The following is a 19309-nucleotide window of genomic DNA, read 5'->3' on the forward strand; positions in this document are numbered from 1 at the left end:
AAAATTCTTACCAATGCTTTAAAATTCTATGCAGTGGTTCAAGTTGTATTTGCATTTTGTGGTTCTAAGATTTTATATACTGCATTAAGAAGGTTTTGCCAGGAACAGTAATACAAAAATATTTTTCAATACAAAAATATAAAGTTTATCTAGCAAAATGACGCTTGTGACAAATCTGATGTATCACAATTTAACCAGAGCTTCTGTATGTAGATAATATTAAGAGATCATAAGTTGCATGATTGATCAAAGTCTATACTGGAAAAGGTACTATGGACTCTTTACGGTGCTAGATTCTATTTTATATGTGTTCTCTACGGAGAGCTCCAAGCAAGTTCTTTTGATTCAGAGGCAATTTGGTAAATAAAGATAATAATAATGCTGATTGCTTTACTTTGCAGCATGACAGCTTCCATTTTAATTTGATTTTTTAATTAATGAAAAAAATATTTTTAATAGATCTGGTAGAAAATATACAGCCTCATATTTCCAAAGTATCTTTAGGTGCCCTGCAGTCCACTCTTTATCTGTAATCTTTGTTCTTATTTAGAAGAGCAAAATATACCAATGGGTTCAAATTGTAAGAATAGCAATTTCAAATAAGTGCAGGTAGTCCTTGACTTACAATCACAATTGAACCCAAAATTTCTGTTGCTAAGCAAGACATTTGTTAAATGAGTTTTGCCTCATCTAATGACCTTTCTTGACACAGTTGTTAAGCGATTCACTGTAGTTGCTAAGTTGCTAACAAGGTTGTTATGTGAATCTGGCTTCCTCATTGACTTTGCTTCTCAGAAGGTCGCAAAAAGTGATCACATGACACCGGGACACTGCTACCATCATAAATATGAGTTAGTTGGCAAGTGTTTTAATTTTGATCGCGTGACCTTGGGGATGCTGCAATGGTCATAAGTGTGAAAAATGGTCATAAGTCACCCTCTTCAATCCCACTGTAATTTTGAATGGTCACTAAATGAACTGTTGTAAGTCGAGGACTACATATATTTAAAACAGCTGAGAATACAAACTGTTTAAATATTTGAGAGATCTCATGTATTTCAGTTTTTAAGGACCATTTAAATAAAGGCCATCCATCAAGGATATTATAAAACTGAATTTTCTGCACTGACTGGGGATTGACTTTGTGAGTGTTAAAGTACCTTCTAACTCTACAATTTTACGCCCTACAAAAAATTAGCATCCTCTTTTTCGTAAAGTCTGCACCCTTGACTGCTAACCAAACACTTTCAGTTGCCAACAATGTTTGATAGTGATATGTGTTTAGATCTACACAATCCTCAGAGATGGTAAATATGAGAAGCAGAGATGGCTGTTACACTATCCAGTAAAAATGTATTATAAACAAATCCCAATGCATCCATGTAGATTTTATAGTTTTATAGATAAATCAGAAACCCATACTTGATTATTTTGAATATTGTGTGAATAGTATACAGTACCACATAAAGTTACTCTGCACTTGAATACATCTGGTTTTCAAATAGATATTACAAAAATTATTCCACACTTTGGAGAGCAGGCAATTTTTTCCCATAAATGTGCCAAATTAACACTATTAATTGATAAACTATTGGAACAAGTGTTTACAAAATACAAACAAGACTAATAATTATGCATTTATGAAGGGTGGCTCATACAATTTATACGATTAATCATCTAATCATAATTTATATGATTATATGATTACATAATTGATATGATGTCTAAGAATACAGCTTAAAATTCCTGAAGTCTACTGGGTATAGTGGGTTACTTTAGAGCTTTCTTGCTTCAATTGGGAATATTAAAAGCTTAATACTTTTTTTTTAAACCTATGCGAATAATAACTGTGTTACTGATTACAAATATTCTACATGGAGGGACCCATAACATAACCAAAACTGTTTAAACTCACTTTTGGTATTTAAATGGCATATACTTTACAGTTATAATTTCACTGAATAAATAAAATGATATAATGGAACCACTAAGTCATCTTTTCTTCTAATATATAATTATCTTACAGTATGAAAAGTTCTAAAAATCAGTCCCACTGTCATGGAGCTGGATAGAAAAATAACAGCAGCCAACAAAACCTGTTAAGTAGAATAGTAACATTTCAGCTACACATTTTTAAAGCATCAGTTAAAGTGGTTTTCTGCGAAGCTTCTTTCATAAATCTGAATAAAAAGAGACAATGTAAGTGTAGTTCTGACATAACTCAACTAAGTTATGAGGTCAGGGGACTTTGAGCTGGTGCAAAGTTCATTCCGGCGGTTAATAAAAGCCAAAGTTAAGCCTATCTTTCTTGAGCACACTAACGCGTGCCTGGACTCTCTCACAAGGAGGAAAATAACCATCTTCTTATCAAAATGAATGCAACCCAGAATTTAACAGGAAGAACTTGAAAATAATTTATCTGAGGACCATTTACCAGGAAACCCTTTTCTTCAAAATCCAAGAGTTATTAATGCCAGTCAAAAGAATGATTAATCATTCTATAAAACTTTTCATTGTGCTCTCTGAAGTAGGAGTAAAGTTGCTCTAAGACAGTACTATTGACCATAGGATGCGGGCGCCCTTTTGATTCATGCAAACATCTCTCTCTTCCATCGCTCCTAATACAATAGAAGCCCTTGGTCTGGTTAAAGTAAAAATTTGAAGACAAAATTTTGGAAGGCAGATTAAGGAATCTTTCCACTTTTTGCAGTTCAGGAAGAGGGTCCCTGATCAAGGTATTCCCATCAACTATGTGAATCTGATCCAAGTGGAAATATTTAAGCCATCTCCCCATATGGATGTCATATAAGCTTCTCTGGATAGCCTTGTATTTGGTATTAAGGGCTCCGTTTTTTATAACAATGTCTTCAAAGGGCTGAACAGACTTGTGGTTTTCCAGTCTATTGTAATAGACTTGGGTGTAATCAGAGATAACTCTCTCTGTGGGGTCTCTTAGAATAAGCAGCAGTTTAATAGAGCTATTCATATCATGAATCCTTTCGGGAGCCTGTGGTGAGGTAAAATAGCCTGGTGTTTTCTCAATAGTTATTTGATTTTCATATGAAAATGGCATCAGGCTTCTATACCAGTCTATTCCTTTCACGTAATTTTCATCCCAGTCAAAAAAGTGGACTTCGGTAGCTGCTACCACAATGTTTGGGTGAACATCCAACATTTCAAGTAAGGCCCTGGTCCCTCCTTTCCGCACGCCAATGATAATTGTCTGAGGTATTTGTCTGCTTGTGCCAGGAGGTCTTACTTGTGCTAAATAGTATTCACTCTTATTGCTGAGTAGGACTTGTGGCGTCAGCATCTCCACGAGAGCCCCATTCTCAACTGGAGCAGCCTGAGCAGGAGTCAGCAGAAGGTATGCTGACACTAGTAGAAAGGCCATGTGGAGAGGAAGGAGCAATCAGTGCAAAATGCTGTTGTGCTTGGCTGATGAAACATGGAACTCGTCCCCCGTGGAGGAAGCAGATGTTGGAGCTGGGACCAAAGCAGCGGTGGAATTCTCAGGCATCTGCAGGGTTGGGAAAAGCAGAAGGACAATAAAGCTATTAGTAGTAGTATCCATTTGCACCTCTTTCTCTTAGCCAAAGACTCAGATACAAAACCTCCTAGATCTCTGAAGAAAGTTAACAGGGGAAAACCGTAGAACTAATTAAGTTATTCATCTGCAAGGTTTCAGAGTAAATGAGATTTTAATTTTAATTCCGTTTCTAAACTGAGTCACTTAATGGAAAACAAGCCAATGCCTTATATTGTATCAGTCTGCCTCCTCTTCCCCCCCCATCACACCCTCAAGAAATAAGCACAACCAAATGCCAACAGATATTATCAATTATTTATTGGGAATATATATCATATATGAATACCCCTCACGTTATTCCTTTTTGGAGTAAACAGTTCTGCAAAGCATAGAAAGGATACAAGAAACATAAGAAAAAGAAAAACAAAGAGGAAAAAAAATCTTATTAAACTTATTTACTGCAACACCATCAGCAATCCTTTTCTATCCTTGTAAACCATCATCCTTTCCACTATGTTCATACACAATCTGAGCTAGCTTTCATGTTGTCAAAAGTGAACAACCTATTGTACACCAGACCGGTACCAAAGTCAAAAGATAATTGTTTGTTGCTGTTCAAATAAAACCAGTAAGATAAACACGTACAAGAAATCTAAACACACAAAGCTTGTACTTCAGACCCAGCAGTCACTCAAATTCTTGTAAGAATTCTTTAAAAAGCTCCTTAGCGCTTCTATAATAAAACTACCTTATAAAAAGTTCTTGGATCTTCTGTGCCTATTTAATTAGCCTGTTGGGAGATGTCTGGCATAATACTTTGTTCTTTTTCTTCAAGCTTCCTACCTCTTTCTTACTGTGGGTCTTATCAACTTTATCCAACCACAGTTTATTTAACTTCCCCTTCCTTTCCCATTCAACTCACTTCCTTTATTTTTGCTATATTTGTTTTGCACTTTGATCCCCATTCAGTTATCTGATTCAAATACAATAGAATTCTTTCACACTGGTCTTTTTAGGCAAAAGCATATTCTTATATGTAGATATTTTCACATATTTTGAAGGGAAAAAAAACATTACCACAGGTCCCATTGTCTTTCTAACAGCATGTGTATGTCTTAAAATGTCTCCATTTTTAATGAATGTTCAGCTACTTGTTCTTGGTATTTAGGCATACATAATAATAAAACAAATTCTCACTTATTGAAAGATAGCTTGGTCTTCAATATATTAATTTCCAGATTCTTTCCTCAATCCATCATACAATCTATTTAACAGTCTCTACAAATCATTTGGGTTCTCTGCTCAACAACACAGCCTCCTCTGCATTAAACATACATAAAAGCTTATATTCTTGAATGATACATCTCTATCTATCTATCTATCATCTATCTATCTATCTATCTATCTATCTATCTATCTATCTATCTATCTATCTATCTATCTATCTATCTATCATCTATCTATTTTTATCACAACTAAACAGTCTGTTTAATTGTCATATTTAGTCTATAGTTGTCATATTCCTAATACGTGGAACATTTTACCAAGCATTCAATTTATTTCTACATATGCTTTTCTTTCATTCTACTGCCCTTTTCACATTCTACAATCAATGTAGAATGTGAAACTCCATATTGGTACAAAATAGTCAATACTAAGGCTATATCTTGTGATTCTTCTAAGTAAACAGATGCCCATTAAACTTTCTTTCTAGCAGTTATATATTTTCTAACAAGTCTTGAAGACAAAAACTCTTGAGTGCACCTTCTGCTCAGCATAAAGCCACAATACTTGTGGGTGGGAAATACATTTACTAAACAAACAAACAAATAATACGTATTGCCCATTATTCCTTTTGCACTATTAAAATTTCAACAGACATAATAAACTTAATAAACTAATGTCCTTATTTTCTTTTGCATTTAGTTTTGTAGTACCTTTCCACTTTTATAGGGGAACATTAATAGAATTCTTCCAATTATCAGGCAGTGGTACAGTCTTCACATGCTAAACAATTGTAGAATTGTGCAAGTATACCACATCTCAAGTTGTATGTTACACTTGCGGCGTTGCCATTTTTTTTCAAGAGCATGAGAGAAGTTATGATTTCAACATTTTTTCTTGTTTATTAATGTTGTAATAATGTCAGTCTACTTTTGACATACCACTGCTACTCCCAAACATCTCACACTTCCCATTAATATATGTGCAACATATCTCTGGAATATTTTGTATCATAATCCCTCTGTTCTGAGCAGCTTCCATATTCTATGGTGGTGGCGCAGTGGTTAGAATGCAGTACTGCAGGCTAATTCAATGCTCACTCCAGAAGTTTGATTCTAAACGGCTCACTCTTGACTCATCCTTCCAAGATCGATAAAATGAGGACCCAGATTGTTGGGGGCAATATGTTGATTCTGTAAATCGCTTAGAGAGGGCTGTAAAGCACTGTAAAGCGGTATATAAATCTACATGCTATTGTTATTTTCTTGCATTGCCTTTCCATTCATTCTATTGGAAAAATAGTTTATCTCCTGATACATTTGCATACTGTACAGGATTTATATATTTGTATATTCTCTTTCTTTGGTTCTTCTACTTGTATCTTTTTCTTTTTTCTTCTATGTCTATTTTCCCTCAAGATCTTGATACTACAAATAACAATACATTGATCATCCAGAAAATCTCATCCCATTTGAATTTTACACTTACTTTCTGAATTTTGATCATTAAAATCAAATCAGTTATGCTTCTCAGTTCATTCTGCCACAGATAACCAGGTAAACTATGTACTTAAGCTACAGGCTTTTCCTAAGCAGATACTAGTCACCAAGACTCCTGGCACACAAGACATGATCAAGAATTCTCAGCTTAACAATGTAATACTTTTTAGGCACATAAAGAACTTGTATAATCTTCCTTTCTAATTAAAGGGCTTTTCACTTTTCAGAATGAATGTTTATCGTGGTAGTTTTGAAAGCATTTATTGTGTGGCACGAGGGGATGACTGTTCTTCAAATTAAATGTTCTGTTGCAAAGAAACAACTTATGTTGTTCTTTGCATCCCACCAAGAATTTGCAAATGCATTATGTAATTGATCATAATCTTGGGGCATATGAATCGTTCATAGACTCATTTGTTTTCTAATTGTATCATTATTTTATTGTACTGTCAATTGTAGGTCTATTTGACTGTGTTTTATGCATTTGCAGGTCTTGCTAGTTTGACTTGTAAAGTTAGGAACACCTTGAATGTCAAGACAACAGTCTTTTAAGTTATTTAGCTCTGCCTCTCTGTTCATTTCTCCTATTATTTTCAACCTCTGTGATCATTAAAGTTAACACTACAAGTGAAGATCAACGGATCTAAGCCCCCTGGGAGAATATAATTATTACTGGTATTGCACGTAGGTAGTTTGTAGAAGTTTCTTCATGTGTTAGGTCACAGGCTCAGAGAATAAGCCCTGTTCAAGATGTCAACCCAGAGAATCCCATATCTATTATTTGGGTAAGGTTGCCTTTTCAATTTCAAGTAGGTCGCGTTGAAATTGAAGCTCTGTTGATGGTGTGAAGCAAACAACAAAATAGCAATAGGTAAAAGTTAACTTCTTTTCAACCACCTGAACAATACTGTATAGATAATGTCAACTTGTCAAAAAGAGAACCTTTTGTCAGTGCAGCTTGAAAAATGTGATTATTTATGGAAAAATAAAGGGCATATTTGAAATGAAACAGAAGTTGTGTACCTGTATATGTCTGAGCATTTTAAATGACAATTTTCTAAAGAAGGATGAAAATGTTCTTGAAAAAAATGTTCAGGCATTGACTTTAACTATAAATAAGAGCTAATATCAGGATGATTCACAAGTTTTAATTAAGAAAATATAGTTACATATAAGGAAAGTTCCTTTTCAACATATGGCATTAGGAAAACAACCAGAGTTATTCAAATCATTATTTTTTACTACAATAAAAATATTTTAATTTCAGTAAATAGGAGTTAACTTGCCTTTTAGCAATTGAAAGAATTAAATTACTATGAATGTTAATACAAAATGTCCAGTTATCATAAGTACAGAGAGTTGACTTGCAAACACTATATAATTATTCTTTAAAATAAGACTTGATTTTTACTAAAATTTCTCTTTACACGAACCCAAAGCTTTGATGTGATGAAGTCACAAAACTGTTGTTGCATACAAAGTGAACATAAAAAGAAATCATGAGACTAAAAATAATTTAAACAATATAAATGAGCAAATCTCCAAATTAAATCTACAACTAGAAAGTTCCCAGATAACGACTACAAAATATGAACAAATAAACCAGAAATCAGAAGACAAAACAGAGGAAATGGATTTAGAGATCAAAGAGATAAAAGAAGAGAAATATAAATGACTATATTCAAAGAAATATATGCAAGACTTAGCTATAACAGTGAAAATGCAAAAGACCCTTTACCCCTTAGGTCTGCAAAATATTTCTGATGGCAAGGAAGAAGGTTTTAAAAAATGGAATATAGAGCTGTTAGGGGAAATGTCACAACTTGGGAGACAGGGAATGAAAAAAGAAATAGAGGAAGAAAGGAACTGGGAGTTGTTTAATGAATATAAATGGGTGGATTTCCCCCCCCCAAATACCCTACCTAAATTGTCTTCCTCATGCCAAACAATTTTCACAAAAATAGAAAGAAAATTCCTGGGCGATCTAATTGCCCTGGCTTGGAAAGCTACTTGGCAAAAAAAGAAAGCGAGAGTCAGATTTAAAAAACAGAAGATATGACTTTTAGAAGGGACATTATATGTTTAAATACTTGTTTGAATAAGATTAAAAGAACAGATGACCCTTAGATATAATTAGACTTTTATAATGAAAGAACTAAAGAAACTAAAGTAGCATTTTTTTCTTTTTATATGGGAAATAAGAAAATAAGAGGAGGATTGATATGAATAAAACTTTTAGCTATATAAATGTAATTAATATTTAGAAAATCATAACTGACAAAGTTATTTCAAATACCGATGGGAAATCAAACCTTAACAAGAGCACGAAAAACAGGATATTGACTTATTAATTGACATTACTGATTTATGAATTGATATTATTATTTGTATATTAGTAAAATATCATGAAGATGCTTATATTTAACTCTGTATACATCAATAGTACCAAAAATTGTAACTGTGTAATGAGGGAAAAATGGAAAAATATGGGGAAGAAAGGATTAGAGAAAAAATACTGGATTGTGTAGTATTGAACAGATTTACATTGAAAAAGTTAATATTAAATATCTGAACCCAGACAACATGTTGTTTACTAAGATTGTAATTCTTAAAAATAAAACTTTTAGGAAAAAAAAGACTTATTGGCTTCAACTCCCATAATTCCTCAGCCAACATAGCCTGGCTGGGGAATTCTAGGAGTTGAAGTCCACAGGTCTTAAAGTTGCCAAGATTACTGTTGTGGAGATAAAGTCAGGGAGATCTTTATGTATGCACTTTTGACCTCCATAAGAAAAAGGCAGGCAATAAACAACATTATAAATAAATAATAAAACACATTTTTATCCCTAAAGCTCTGCATATTGCATCTATGAATTAGGTTGAATTGCATTTTCCTTAGCGTAGGTCTGCCTTTTGACTCTTGCACTCAAGATAATAGACTTCACATCAGACATGGCAGTAAATTTCAACTCTTCACTTAGCTGCATGTCCAGAATTTTATGTCTCAGAAGAAGTCTCACAGATTAGTTTTTTTTATTGCAATGTAGGATGCAACCATATTCACACAGAGGTCCTGTCTATTTGATTATTTATTCCTTCGAAAAATTTATGTAGCTGCCTATGTAAACAACCCTAGGCAACTAGTAAACTCACAAGTGATAAAAACACAAGCTTAAAACTCTAAAAGCATCAGCACTATGACAGTACCCACTCAACCCCCACCCCCCAAACAACAAAAAAAATGCCATCTTGATCCAAGTCTTTGAGAAGAGTCAGATTTTAATGGCTTTCTAGAAGGCACAGGGGTTAAGGCCTGTATGTTTCAAGGGGGACTTTAGACACTTCTAGCCAAATTGATCTTTATCATGTTTAACTTTGTGCTATACAGTGATCAAACTGCCTCGATATGTCCTCAAACGTTTAAATTTTATACTTTTTCCTTCTATGTTTCTAAGTCCATGGACAAAGGTAGTCCTTAAGTGACTGTTTGCACTTAAGACAGTGATGAAAAAGTAATTTTGCAACCAATGCCTGCATTTACTATCTTTGCAGGCCTGAAAAGCAAAAGAAAGCTGAATTAAGAGAGTAAGCACAGTTGCAGTTTCATTCAGGGACTGCTTTGCTTAACAGTTGAATTGCCAGTCCCAACTGTAGTTACTAAATGAGAAATACCTGTATTTTTTTTTCAAGGCTGTGGAAAGTACCTTATTTGTATGCATATAACTACCCTGACTGCTCTTTAGAAGGCCAGATCCTGAAGCTAAAACTCAAATACTTTGGCCACCTAATGAGAAGGAAGGACTCACTGGAGAAGAGCCTAATGCTGGGAAAGATTGAGGGCAATAGAAGAAGGGGACGACAGAGAATGAGGTGGCTGGATGGAGTCACTGAAGCAGTAGGCGTGAGCTTAAATGGACTCCAGAAGATGGTAGAGGACAAACTACTCTTGATTCTAGTTACTGCCAGTTCTTGTTCTCCAGCCTCATTCCTGATATATTGCTTTCATTTTTTGTGTGCCACCTTGAAAATAATCAGTTTTTTAACAATTATATCCTGCTGTAAGCAGATACCGTATAGCACCATAAATATCTATGCTGCTCACAGTGTAGCATCCCTTCTTCCTAATGGTGTATCCACCTTTTCTTCATTCCATGAAAGCTTCTTTTAACTCTGCTTTAGCACTTTAGCACTTAATTGACACAGTGTTCCTTGGTTGGCCACTTATTTTTACTGGTCCCCCAAATATTCTGCACAAGCCTCCTCAAAATGAATAGGAGAAACTATAAAGGCCATTTTACTCCTAGTGATCACTGATGGGAGAAATGAAAATCTGCAGTTTGAATATCAACTGTTCAGACTAAGAACAAATGTATTAAACAGTCAAGTACTACAGCTGATTGTGCAACTATCAACATCTAGCATCTATACTGATAGCAGCAAGTGGCATTTTTACAAAATAACATAACACAACTGTAGGCTAAAGGGTAGGAACCCCTAATCAAATTGTATATTTTGATGAATCCCTAAATGAACTGAAGCTGAAATAACTGCTACACGGTATGAAGTTAAACATGAGAAAGATCAGTTTGGCCAGGGCTGGCTAAACTTTGTATGTAGCAATACAAAATGTTATTTTCAAAACACTAGATTTCTCCTACTCCACAACTCCATTATACTAGACTGCAGCTGAATGAACACACTAATCTTCATCCATTTTCATGGTTACTTATGCTTCTTCACTCTCCAGCTCATTCTGATTACATTTCTCTTCAAAGTTTCTAGAATCAATTGAAGGGTACCCCCTGACCGCCAAAATGTTCTACTTAGTTCTCTTCCCCACTCTGCTTTTTTGGAATTCACATTTTCAATATCCCTACAGACTGTGTATCAGTATCTTTAATTTAAATAAAAAAGGTTCCTAATTCCTGCTTCTATGTGTTGACTATGAAAGAAAATGTGTGTGTATGAATATATTTATGTCTATGTATCTCTGTCTCTATCTCTCTGTTATACTTGTTGCTTTAGACCACAGGTCTGCAACCCGCGGCTCCGGAGCCGCATGCGGCTCCCAGTGTTCTGCCATGTGCAGTCCAAAAAAAAAAAGTGGGACTAAAAAAGTTCAACCAATCAATTCAAATATGCAGGGTAGGTGCATATCTCGCCTTGGCTCCACTCTTCAGTCAAACCCTGTTCTGCGCATGTGCGCATGTACGTGCATGCGTACACATTTTTTGCGGCTCCCAGTTTATCCTTTTGTGAGGGAACCGGTTCTGAGTGGCTCTTTCACTGTTTCAGGTTGCTGACCCCTGCTTTAGACAGATCCAGTGCTTTTGCAGAATTGTTCTATATGGCAGCAGTTTCTACCAAAATAAAATGTTGCCCAGAAATACATTACAAAGGATAATCAGATTCAAAAGGCATTGTGAAACTGAAACCTAAATGTATCAAAATTGCTTTAGGGAGCAATTCCATTGGAGGAACATTCCAAGTTCACTCTAAGAAATTGATTGATTTTGATGAAACTTGGAGTGTTAGCGCATATGCTTATGCTATAATTGGTCAATAAACCTAAAGAGGGTTTAAACGATGCACAGAGCAGATCATTGGGAAATATTATCTAAATAATAACTGCATTTTGCTATCTTTGTGGAATTAAATGCACACATTTAGAAACATCACAAACAACTTTGCATAATGAAAACTATGGATTTGAAACTGCAACACTTCATTTTTTTCCTATCATATAGCGCATTTGCAATAGCTTCATGGTGCATAATTTAAAAATTAGTTCTGTTCTTTCTTCCTCAACTCCCCTGTACGGCATCAAAATTATAGCACCCTATACAAGTTATATGTTTTATATTTGCCCATGTTGGTTGCTGGGTAACAAAATGATATGGCATGCATTAAGCAAAAAAAAAAAAAAAAAAAACAACCAATAATAAAACCCCAGCAGCTTGTTAGGAAATTGAGGCTTCTGAATGAAGATTCTGAAGTTATTTTAAATAGCCAAATCTGAATCAAAATATTTATAAGAATAATCTAAGAAGTGATGTTAACTCATTTAATATTATAGACTAGATTTGTGTTTAAACATATTCTGGAAGACAGTTTGGAATATATTATAATTTTTACTGCTTCAGGTCAAAATTTGTTGACCTCTAAGTTATTGGTACTTTTTTTTTTGCTGATCAGCTGGCTCTCTAAATAAGGCCAAGAAGCACTGGTTATAAATTAGATAAATATGCCAATTTTAACAATATTATCCTGAATTTTCCTTTGAATGCATCCCTGATTACTGGAGACATAATGTTATAGATATTGGTGTCTTGTCTGCATTCATAATTAGTAATAATAATAATAATAATAATTTAATTTCTATACTGCCCTTCTCCCGAAGGACTCAGGGCAGTGTACAGGGCAATACCATAAAATATAACATATAAAAATTAAAAAAATATTAAATATTACAGCTCAATTCAATACATTAATACAAAACATTAAAATACCCCTAAACCCATCAGACCAGGCCGGTACTCGTACATGATTCACAACACTGGATTTAACCAACCCTCCTAACTTTCTTTTCCCTTTTAGATACAACCCCCCCCCCTGCAAAATTATAGTTCATGTTTACTTGTTTCTCCCAATCACCATTTTCACAAAGGGACACAGAAAACCTCAATCTGTATCTGAATTATCCATCCAACCATCCATCCATCTACTCACAATATCCTGTTGGGATATACAAGTTAGAATACAACAATAACAACAAAAACACAGAAGGCATTAAAAAAAATTGTATACTAGTGAGATCCTAAACAAAGATGTAATTTCCTGAGTAAAGCAGTAGCAGCTAAAAGAAATTTCTCAGTACAACCACAAGAACCAATTGAAGTCATGCTTAGAATAAGATGAATCTTTATTAACCAGCAGAGTTTTAGACAGGTGAAGCAAAAGACGTGTGGAAAGCAAAACAGAAGCTTCGGTAAAATGGCTGCTTTTTAAAGATGAAGTTTGGAAAGATGAATTTTGGGGTCCCAAAAATGGATTTTGGGGTCCTAGGCCTTCACTTCCCCCTTTTTTTTTGCATTTTTAAGACATTTCAATAAATGTCAAACCTCAATAATGGGTCACTTGAAAAACGTCATCCTAGGACATTCTCTCATTAGAATAGAATAGAATAGAATCTGGAAGGGACCTTGGAGGTCTTCTAGTTCAGCTCCATGCTTGAGCAGGAGAACCTATACCAGGGGTGTCAAACTCAATTTCATTGAGGGCCGCATCAGCATTGCGGTTGCCCTCAGGGGGCCGGGTGGGTATGGCCAGGGTGGGCGTGGCCTACTTGGTGGGCATGGCTAGAGTGCGTATGGCCTACTGGGTGGGCATGGCCAGCTCTACATCGTTTGCATCAAGGGTGCCTATGGGGGCCTGGGCAGGAGTGGGATAGATCTGAGGGTCTCTGGCAGAAGGAGGGTCTCTGGGCCAGGGCCAAGACAGTGGGGGCTGTTCCCTCACTATTTCCAGGATGGCTTCGCGGGCCGCATGAAACCACCGGATCTGGCCCCCGGGCCTTGTGTTTGACATGTCTGACCTATACCATTTCAGACAAGTGACTGTCTAGTCTCTTCTTGAAAACCTCCAGTGTTGGAGTGCCCACGACTTCTGGTGGCAAGCTGTTCCATTGGTTAATTGTCCTCCCTGTTAGGAAGTTTCTCCTTAATTTCAGCTTGCTTCTCTCTTTGGTCAGTTTCCAACCATTGTTTCTTGTCCTGCCCTCTTCTTTGTGGCAGTTCTTCTTTGTAACATACATTCTACGGGAGACAGATCCAAGATTGCCTTTTCTATTCTGACTTTTCACTCCAGATAATGTCTCCTCCTCTTCCGCTTTGTCTTGGCCCAGAATGAGGCACATTTCTGCAAAACTGTGGCACTGCAGGAGCTTATCACAGGTTGGCTTGGATACAACTGCAGAGTATCATACTTATGAAAAATACAATAGCTATAAGTAGGATTTTCAGCTATTAAAGACTGGATAACCAAGAGGTAAGACTTTCTCATAAACTATGAAAAAATATGGAAGAGAAAGACTTGGCCAGTTCAGAGTCTGAGACTTGATCATTTGCTGGACATTCCAATTAATCCTAGGTGTGTGGTTGGCCTTGAGTTGAGCTTTGGTTAATTGCTACAGGAAAAAAAAGATACCACATGGTGTTGAAGGAAAAATCTTCATCAGGGTCCAGTCCAAGCCGGGAATAAACAACATGGCGACTGCTTTAGAAAGAAGTTTGTAGTTTATTGAAGAGGAGAGCCAGACAGAAAGATAGCTTTGGAAAAAAAGGAAGCACATGTAGTAGGGAGTGGGTTTTTATACCTTCTTGGGCTTTTATTTGGAGTTGTTCCTGTGTCATGAACTTTCACCTCAGTCTAAGTGTGCCTTTCTGGTATTCTGATGGTGATGTCCTGTCTTTGGGTGGGGTATGTAGATTTTAAGCGTCTTTGTCTTCCTGATCTCTTCATCTTCTAGCTGGGGCTCCAACCTTCCTGAATGGATTATTACATCTGCGCTGGTGTCTGCTGAGTTGTCTGGCTGGGTGTGTTTTTGTGTGGAGAAGTTTCTTCCTTTTTAATATTCCCCCAAATATTTTTCTCTGGATTGTTCCCACAGTGGTTTGAGATGGATCTGAGTAGCCAGCTCCAGTTAACTGAGTCATTTGTGGAGGCCCATCGCTCAGATTACTTCTGGGAGAAAAGTCTCTGTTTAGCAAATAATTCTCTATGGCTGTGACTTTACATGCACTGGGCAACTGGAAGGAAGTTAAATAGGTTTCTTGAGCTATTTTAACTAAGTGCTGTTTTAAATGGGCTCTTTAGCTTTTTTCTACTTGGCTACGAACAAAAGTAACAAAACAAAAAACTCACACAATTTCAGCTACAAAACGTGAGCTGTCATTGAATCTGATTTTAGTTTGCAAAATTCCATATTTAAGAATGATTTCCTTAAGTAGCACTTTTACTACTCGTTTTGTTGCGTTTCTTAGGTGTGTTACTTTAACAAACCAAAATTGCTCGTTTATTCATTCTCACTCTATCAACACCATGGTCATTCAGTTGCTTTTCTGTTCAACATGTATAAACTACACAGTTGTTGGGCTAGCTAGGAAGAGCCCTTAAAAGGGACTGGGCACCAGCAATTCAAATACTATTTAATTTGCAGGCAGCCTATCCTCTCACAGACTTGGTTCTGATAGGTAAGTTTTTACTTACTGTGAAGATATCAACTAGAACCAACAATATTTAAACTTTTGTTGTTGTTGTCTGTTTCCTTGGCACTTTCATAAAGTCAGTTTGTCAAAATTGACAAGGTTTTTTTTTAGGGGGGGAGTTGCTTCCATTTGCTTAGGCCAGGGGTCGGCAACCTAAAAAAGGAAAAGAGCCACTGGGAACCGGTTCCATCACAAATTAAAAAAAGTGGGAGCCACGTGCGTGTGTCCATGCACGCGCATGCGCAAAAAAAATTTGCGCATGCGCAAAACGTTTTTTTGCGCATGCGCGGATGCACGCGGCTGCCATTTTTTTTAAAGTGAGATGGAACTGGTTCCCGGTTGCCCGACGCCGATGGCCCGTCTGCAAAGCTGCCGCTTTCGGCAGCTTTGCGGACGGGCCGCGGCAGCTTCCTCAAAGAGCGGCGCCGCTGCCCGTTCGCGCGGAGGTACGCGCGCACCTCTCCAAAGGTTTGGGGAGGTGCGCGCGCACCTCCGGTCATTCGGAGAGGTGCGCGCGCACCTCTCGGAATGGGCAGGGGCGCCGCTCTTTGAGGAAGCTGCCGCGGCCCGTCTGCAAAGCTGCCGCTTTCGGCAGCTTCGCAGACGGGCCGCGGCAGCTTCCTCAAAGAGCGGCGCCGCTGCCCCTTCGCGCGGAGGTACGCGCGTACCTCTCCAAAAGTTTGGGGAGGTGCGCGCGCACCTCCGCCCATTCGGGGAGGTGCGCGCGCACCTCTCCAAACGGGCGGTGCCACTCTCCATTTGGAGAGGTACGCGCGCACCACTGCCCGTTCAAAGAGGTGCGCGCGCACCTGGCGGCTGGGAGCCGCAGGAGACGGCTCAAAGAGCCGCATGCAGCTCCGGAGCCGCGGGTTGCCGACCCGTGGCTTAGGCATTGAGTGGAGACTTTTTATTGACTTTTGCATTCTCTTTTTCTCGATCTCTTTTTTTATACGCGTTTTTATAGCCAATACAGTTTTTCTCTTTGTATTTCTCACTATGACTTGGTACCTTTCTGTTATTCAGTTCAGGTCTCTCCCTTTTTAGTTCTTTTTGCCGTCTTCTTGTTGCATGTTTTTATAGTGTCTCACAGCAACTTCTTTAGGAAGGAGTATAACTTTAAAGGGGACGTGGTGTGGCTCAGTGGGTTAGGACGCTGAGCTTGTCGATCAGAAGGTCAGCAGTTTGGCGGGTCGAATCCCGAGTGCCGCGTAGCAGAGTGAGCGCCTGTTACTCGTCCCAGCTTCTGCCAACCTAGCAGTTTGAAAGCACGTAAAAATGCAAGTAGAAAAATAGGGACCACCACGGTGGGAAGGTAACAGCGTTCTGTGCGCCTTTGGCGTCTAGTCATGCCGGCCACATGACCATGGAGACATCCTCGGACAAGCGCTGGCTCTTTGGCTTTGAAATGGAGATGAGCACCGGCCCCTAGAGTCGGAAACGACTAGCACGCATGTGTGGGGGAACCTTTACCTTTATAACTTTTAAAAGACTAGAAATTTATCACAGGAATTCGATACCTGTGGTTTGAGCTGTGATCAGTTTCTATTTGATGTCTCTGTGTAGATGTTAGTTTTGCTGTCAATTTAAGACCAATTCAGTCTTTTACAGAGTGTGCATAGATTTTCTCTTGGATTTCTTCATTCTGATTGTAAATGTTAATTTTATTTTCTTAACACTAAATCTAAAACCTCACCGTTCTTCCGCGATGCCCCCCCTCCCTCTATTCTATTTTGCATAGCTTACATTGGAAACACAATTTTTTCATCTTCATTTATACATCTTTCATAAACAATTCTTAATAGCTGTGAGATGGGCATCCTGGCTTCTTTTGCATTTTTAAAAATCTCAGCATGCACATGTTCACCGATTCCTCTGTATCTAGATCACAAAATATTCTTGTTTAACAAGATTTATGTATTCAGGCAAGTTGTATTATAGGCATGGAAAATAAATACAAACAACTTGAATATTTTTCTTTAGGATTTTTTTTCTTCCTGTCTGAATATGGTTTTTAAATTAACAAAAAATGGAGAATGATATAAACAGAAACCATTTTTCTAGCTAACTTTATACTCTAGTTTACTTTAAAGATAAGTGATTCACTTTTTCTCTTTTTAAAATCTACCCATGGTTAAGATTTGATGATAATGATGTTATTCATTCAGTTGAGTCCAACTCTCGGCAATTCTATGGGTCAGGTCTCTCCACATCTTCCAATCTTGCACTATTTCTTTGAGATTTTCTACACTCTGGCTGGTGTCAGCTTTGATGGTATCCAGCTACTGTGTTCTTTGATGGCCTGGTTTTCTTTTACCACTAACTCTTCCAAACATAATTGCTTTGTGGGCTATGCTCTCTCTCTCTTACCTGACTGTTCCCTAGGCAGCATTTCTTTGCCAGGTCACCCAAGGTCATTTCCACATACCATTATGCCCCTTCCTTAAAAAGTGTGACAGTAATAGAACAATTCCAGTCTTTAGGCAATTGGATGTGTCATTACTATCTGTGAACAAAAGGGCAAAGGGGGAGCCCACCAAATGTTAATGATTTGGCAGGGATTAGACCACTGATGGAGGTGTTCCCATTTTTTAAACTGATTATTTTGACAATTTGCAAATGAGAAACTGATGACCAGGAAGGAATACTGTTTAAAATGTAAGTTGAGGCAAAAGGTTGGTGGAAGAGAGCCTGTACATTGAGGGAAATGTTTAGTAGAAGAGAGCCATAGTGGTGCAGTGGTTAGAATGCAGTATTGCAGGCTAATTCTGCTGACTGTCGACTGCCAGCAGTTCGGCAGTTCGAGTCTCACCAGCTCAAGGTTGACTCAGCCTTACATCCTTCTGCAGTTGGTAAAATGAGGACCCAGATTTTGGGGGGCAATATGCTGACTCTGTAAACCACTCACAGAAGGCTGTAAAGCACTGTGAAACAGTATATAAGTCTAAGTGCTATTACTATTATACAGCTTACTATAAAACTCTTCTTATCTCTTGGAAGGAATATTAGTGTCTGCAAGTCCCACCTATTGCTTTGGAAAATGCTTTCAGTTAATTTCCTACAGAGAAAGACTCTTCTATCCTTTGTGGCTTAAAACAACAATTCCTAATTGGTTAACATTTTTAACATTAATTTTATAATATAAAATAGCTAATTCTTAAAAATGGAATAATTGCTAGATTTATAGCATTTGAAAGCTATCACTAAAGATGACCTGGTTTGCATACAATCCTTGTTGAACTAGGGTTTCTATCTGAAATGGGAGTCTTTGCTCATAGGAGGCTGATGAGTTGGAAGTTGGTTACCAAAGTATTATATGTGGCTAAAACGTCTGGAGGGCCAGAAGTTTTAGAAGTCTGGAGTTCATGAACCTTCAGAGACTTCTCTGGGGCAAGAAATAATTGCTTTGTTCTAGTGGCCTTTTCAGACCATTTAATTGTAGAAATAGATAAACCTATATTATTGACCCTAACTTAGGTTGCACTGTCCAAAGAGGTCAGCTGGTGAGTGGCTGTTATCCAACTTTAAATTCAGCTACCAGATTAAAAAGGCCATAGAAGGTTGAGACATAATAGCTTTTCAATGACTGCTCTATAAGTGAGTTTACTGTTAAAGTCACTGATTGCTCTTCCAATTAATACACAGAGTCTACATTTTCCAGGGCTGTGCATTAAGGTCCTATGTTAACACCCTGATCCTTGCAGTAATGTGGGTAACCTTGAGGATGGTTTTTAAGAAGGGTAATATGACTGTTGAAATCAGAAGAGAAAGCCTTATTGCTAGTATCAAGTCTG

At 37.4% G+C, this 19309-nt stretch overlaps 1 protein-coding gene across 3 annotated transcripts in view; it reads right to left on the reverse strand.

Annotated features, from left to right (window-relative positions):
• Positions 1–1129: 1129 nt before the first annotated feature.
• The window catches only part of HS3ST1 (heparan sulfate-glucosamine 3-sulfotransferase 1), a 90224-nt gene continuing 72044 nt past the window's right edge, over positions 1130–19309 (reverse strand). For 2 of the 3 annotated variants that reach the window (XM_083365088.1, XM_083365090.1), the window contains exon 2: positions 1131–3520. In XM_083365088.1, the coding sequence (XP_083221214.1) occupies positions 2468–3394 (927 nt within the window). In that variant the 5' untranslated portion in view covers positions 3395–3520 and the 3' untranslated portion in view covers positions 1131–2467. Of the gene's footprint in view, positions 4013–19309 lie in introns of all 3 variants that reach the window. The other variant, XM_083365089.1, reaches the window with a different exon arrangement.

The sequence above is a fragment of the Vipera ursinii genome, assembly GCF_947247035.1.
Source record: "Vipera ursinii genome assembly, chromosome: 5".
In the NCBI taxonomy this organism is placed as follows: Eukaryota; Metazoa; Chordata; class Lepidosauria; order Squamata; family Viperidae; genus Vipera; species Vipera ursinii.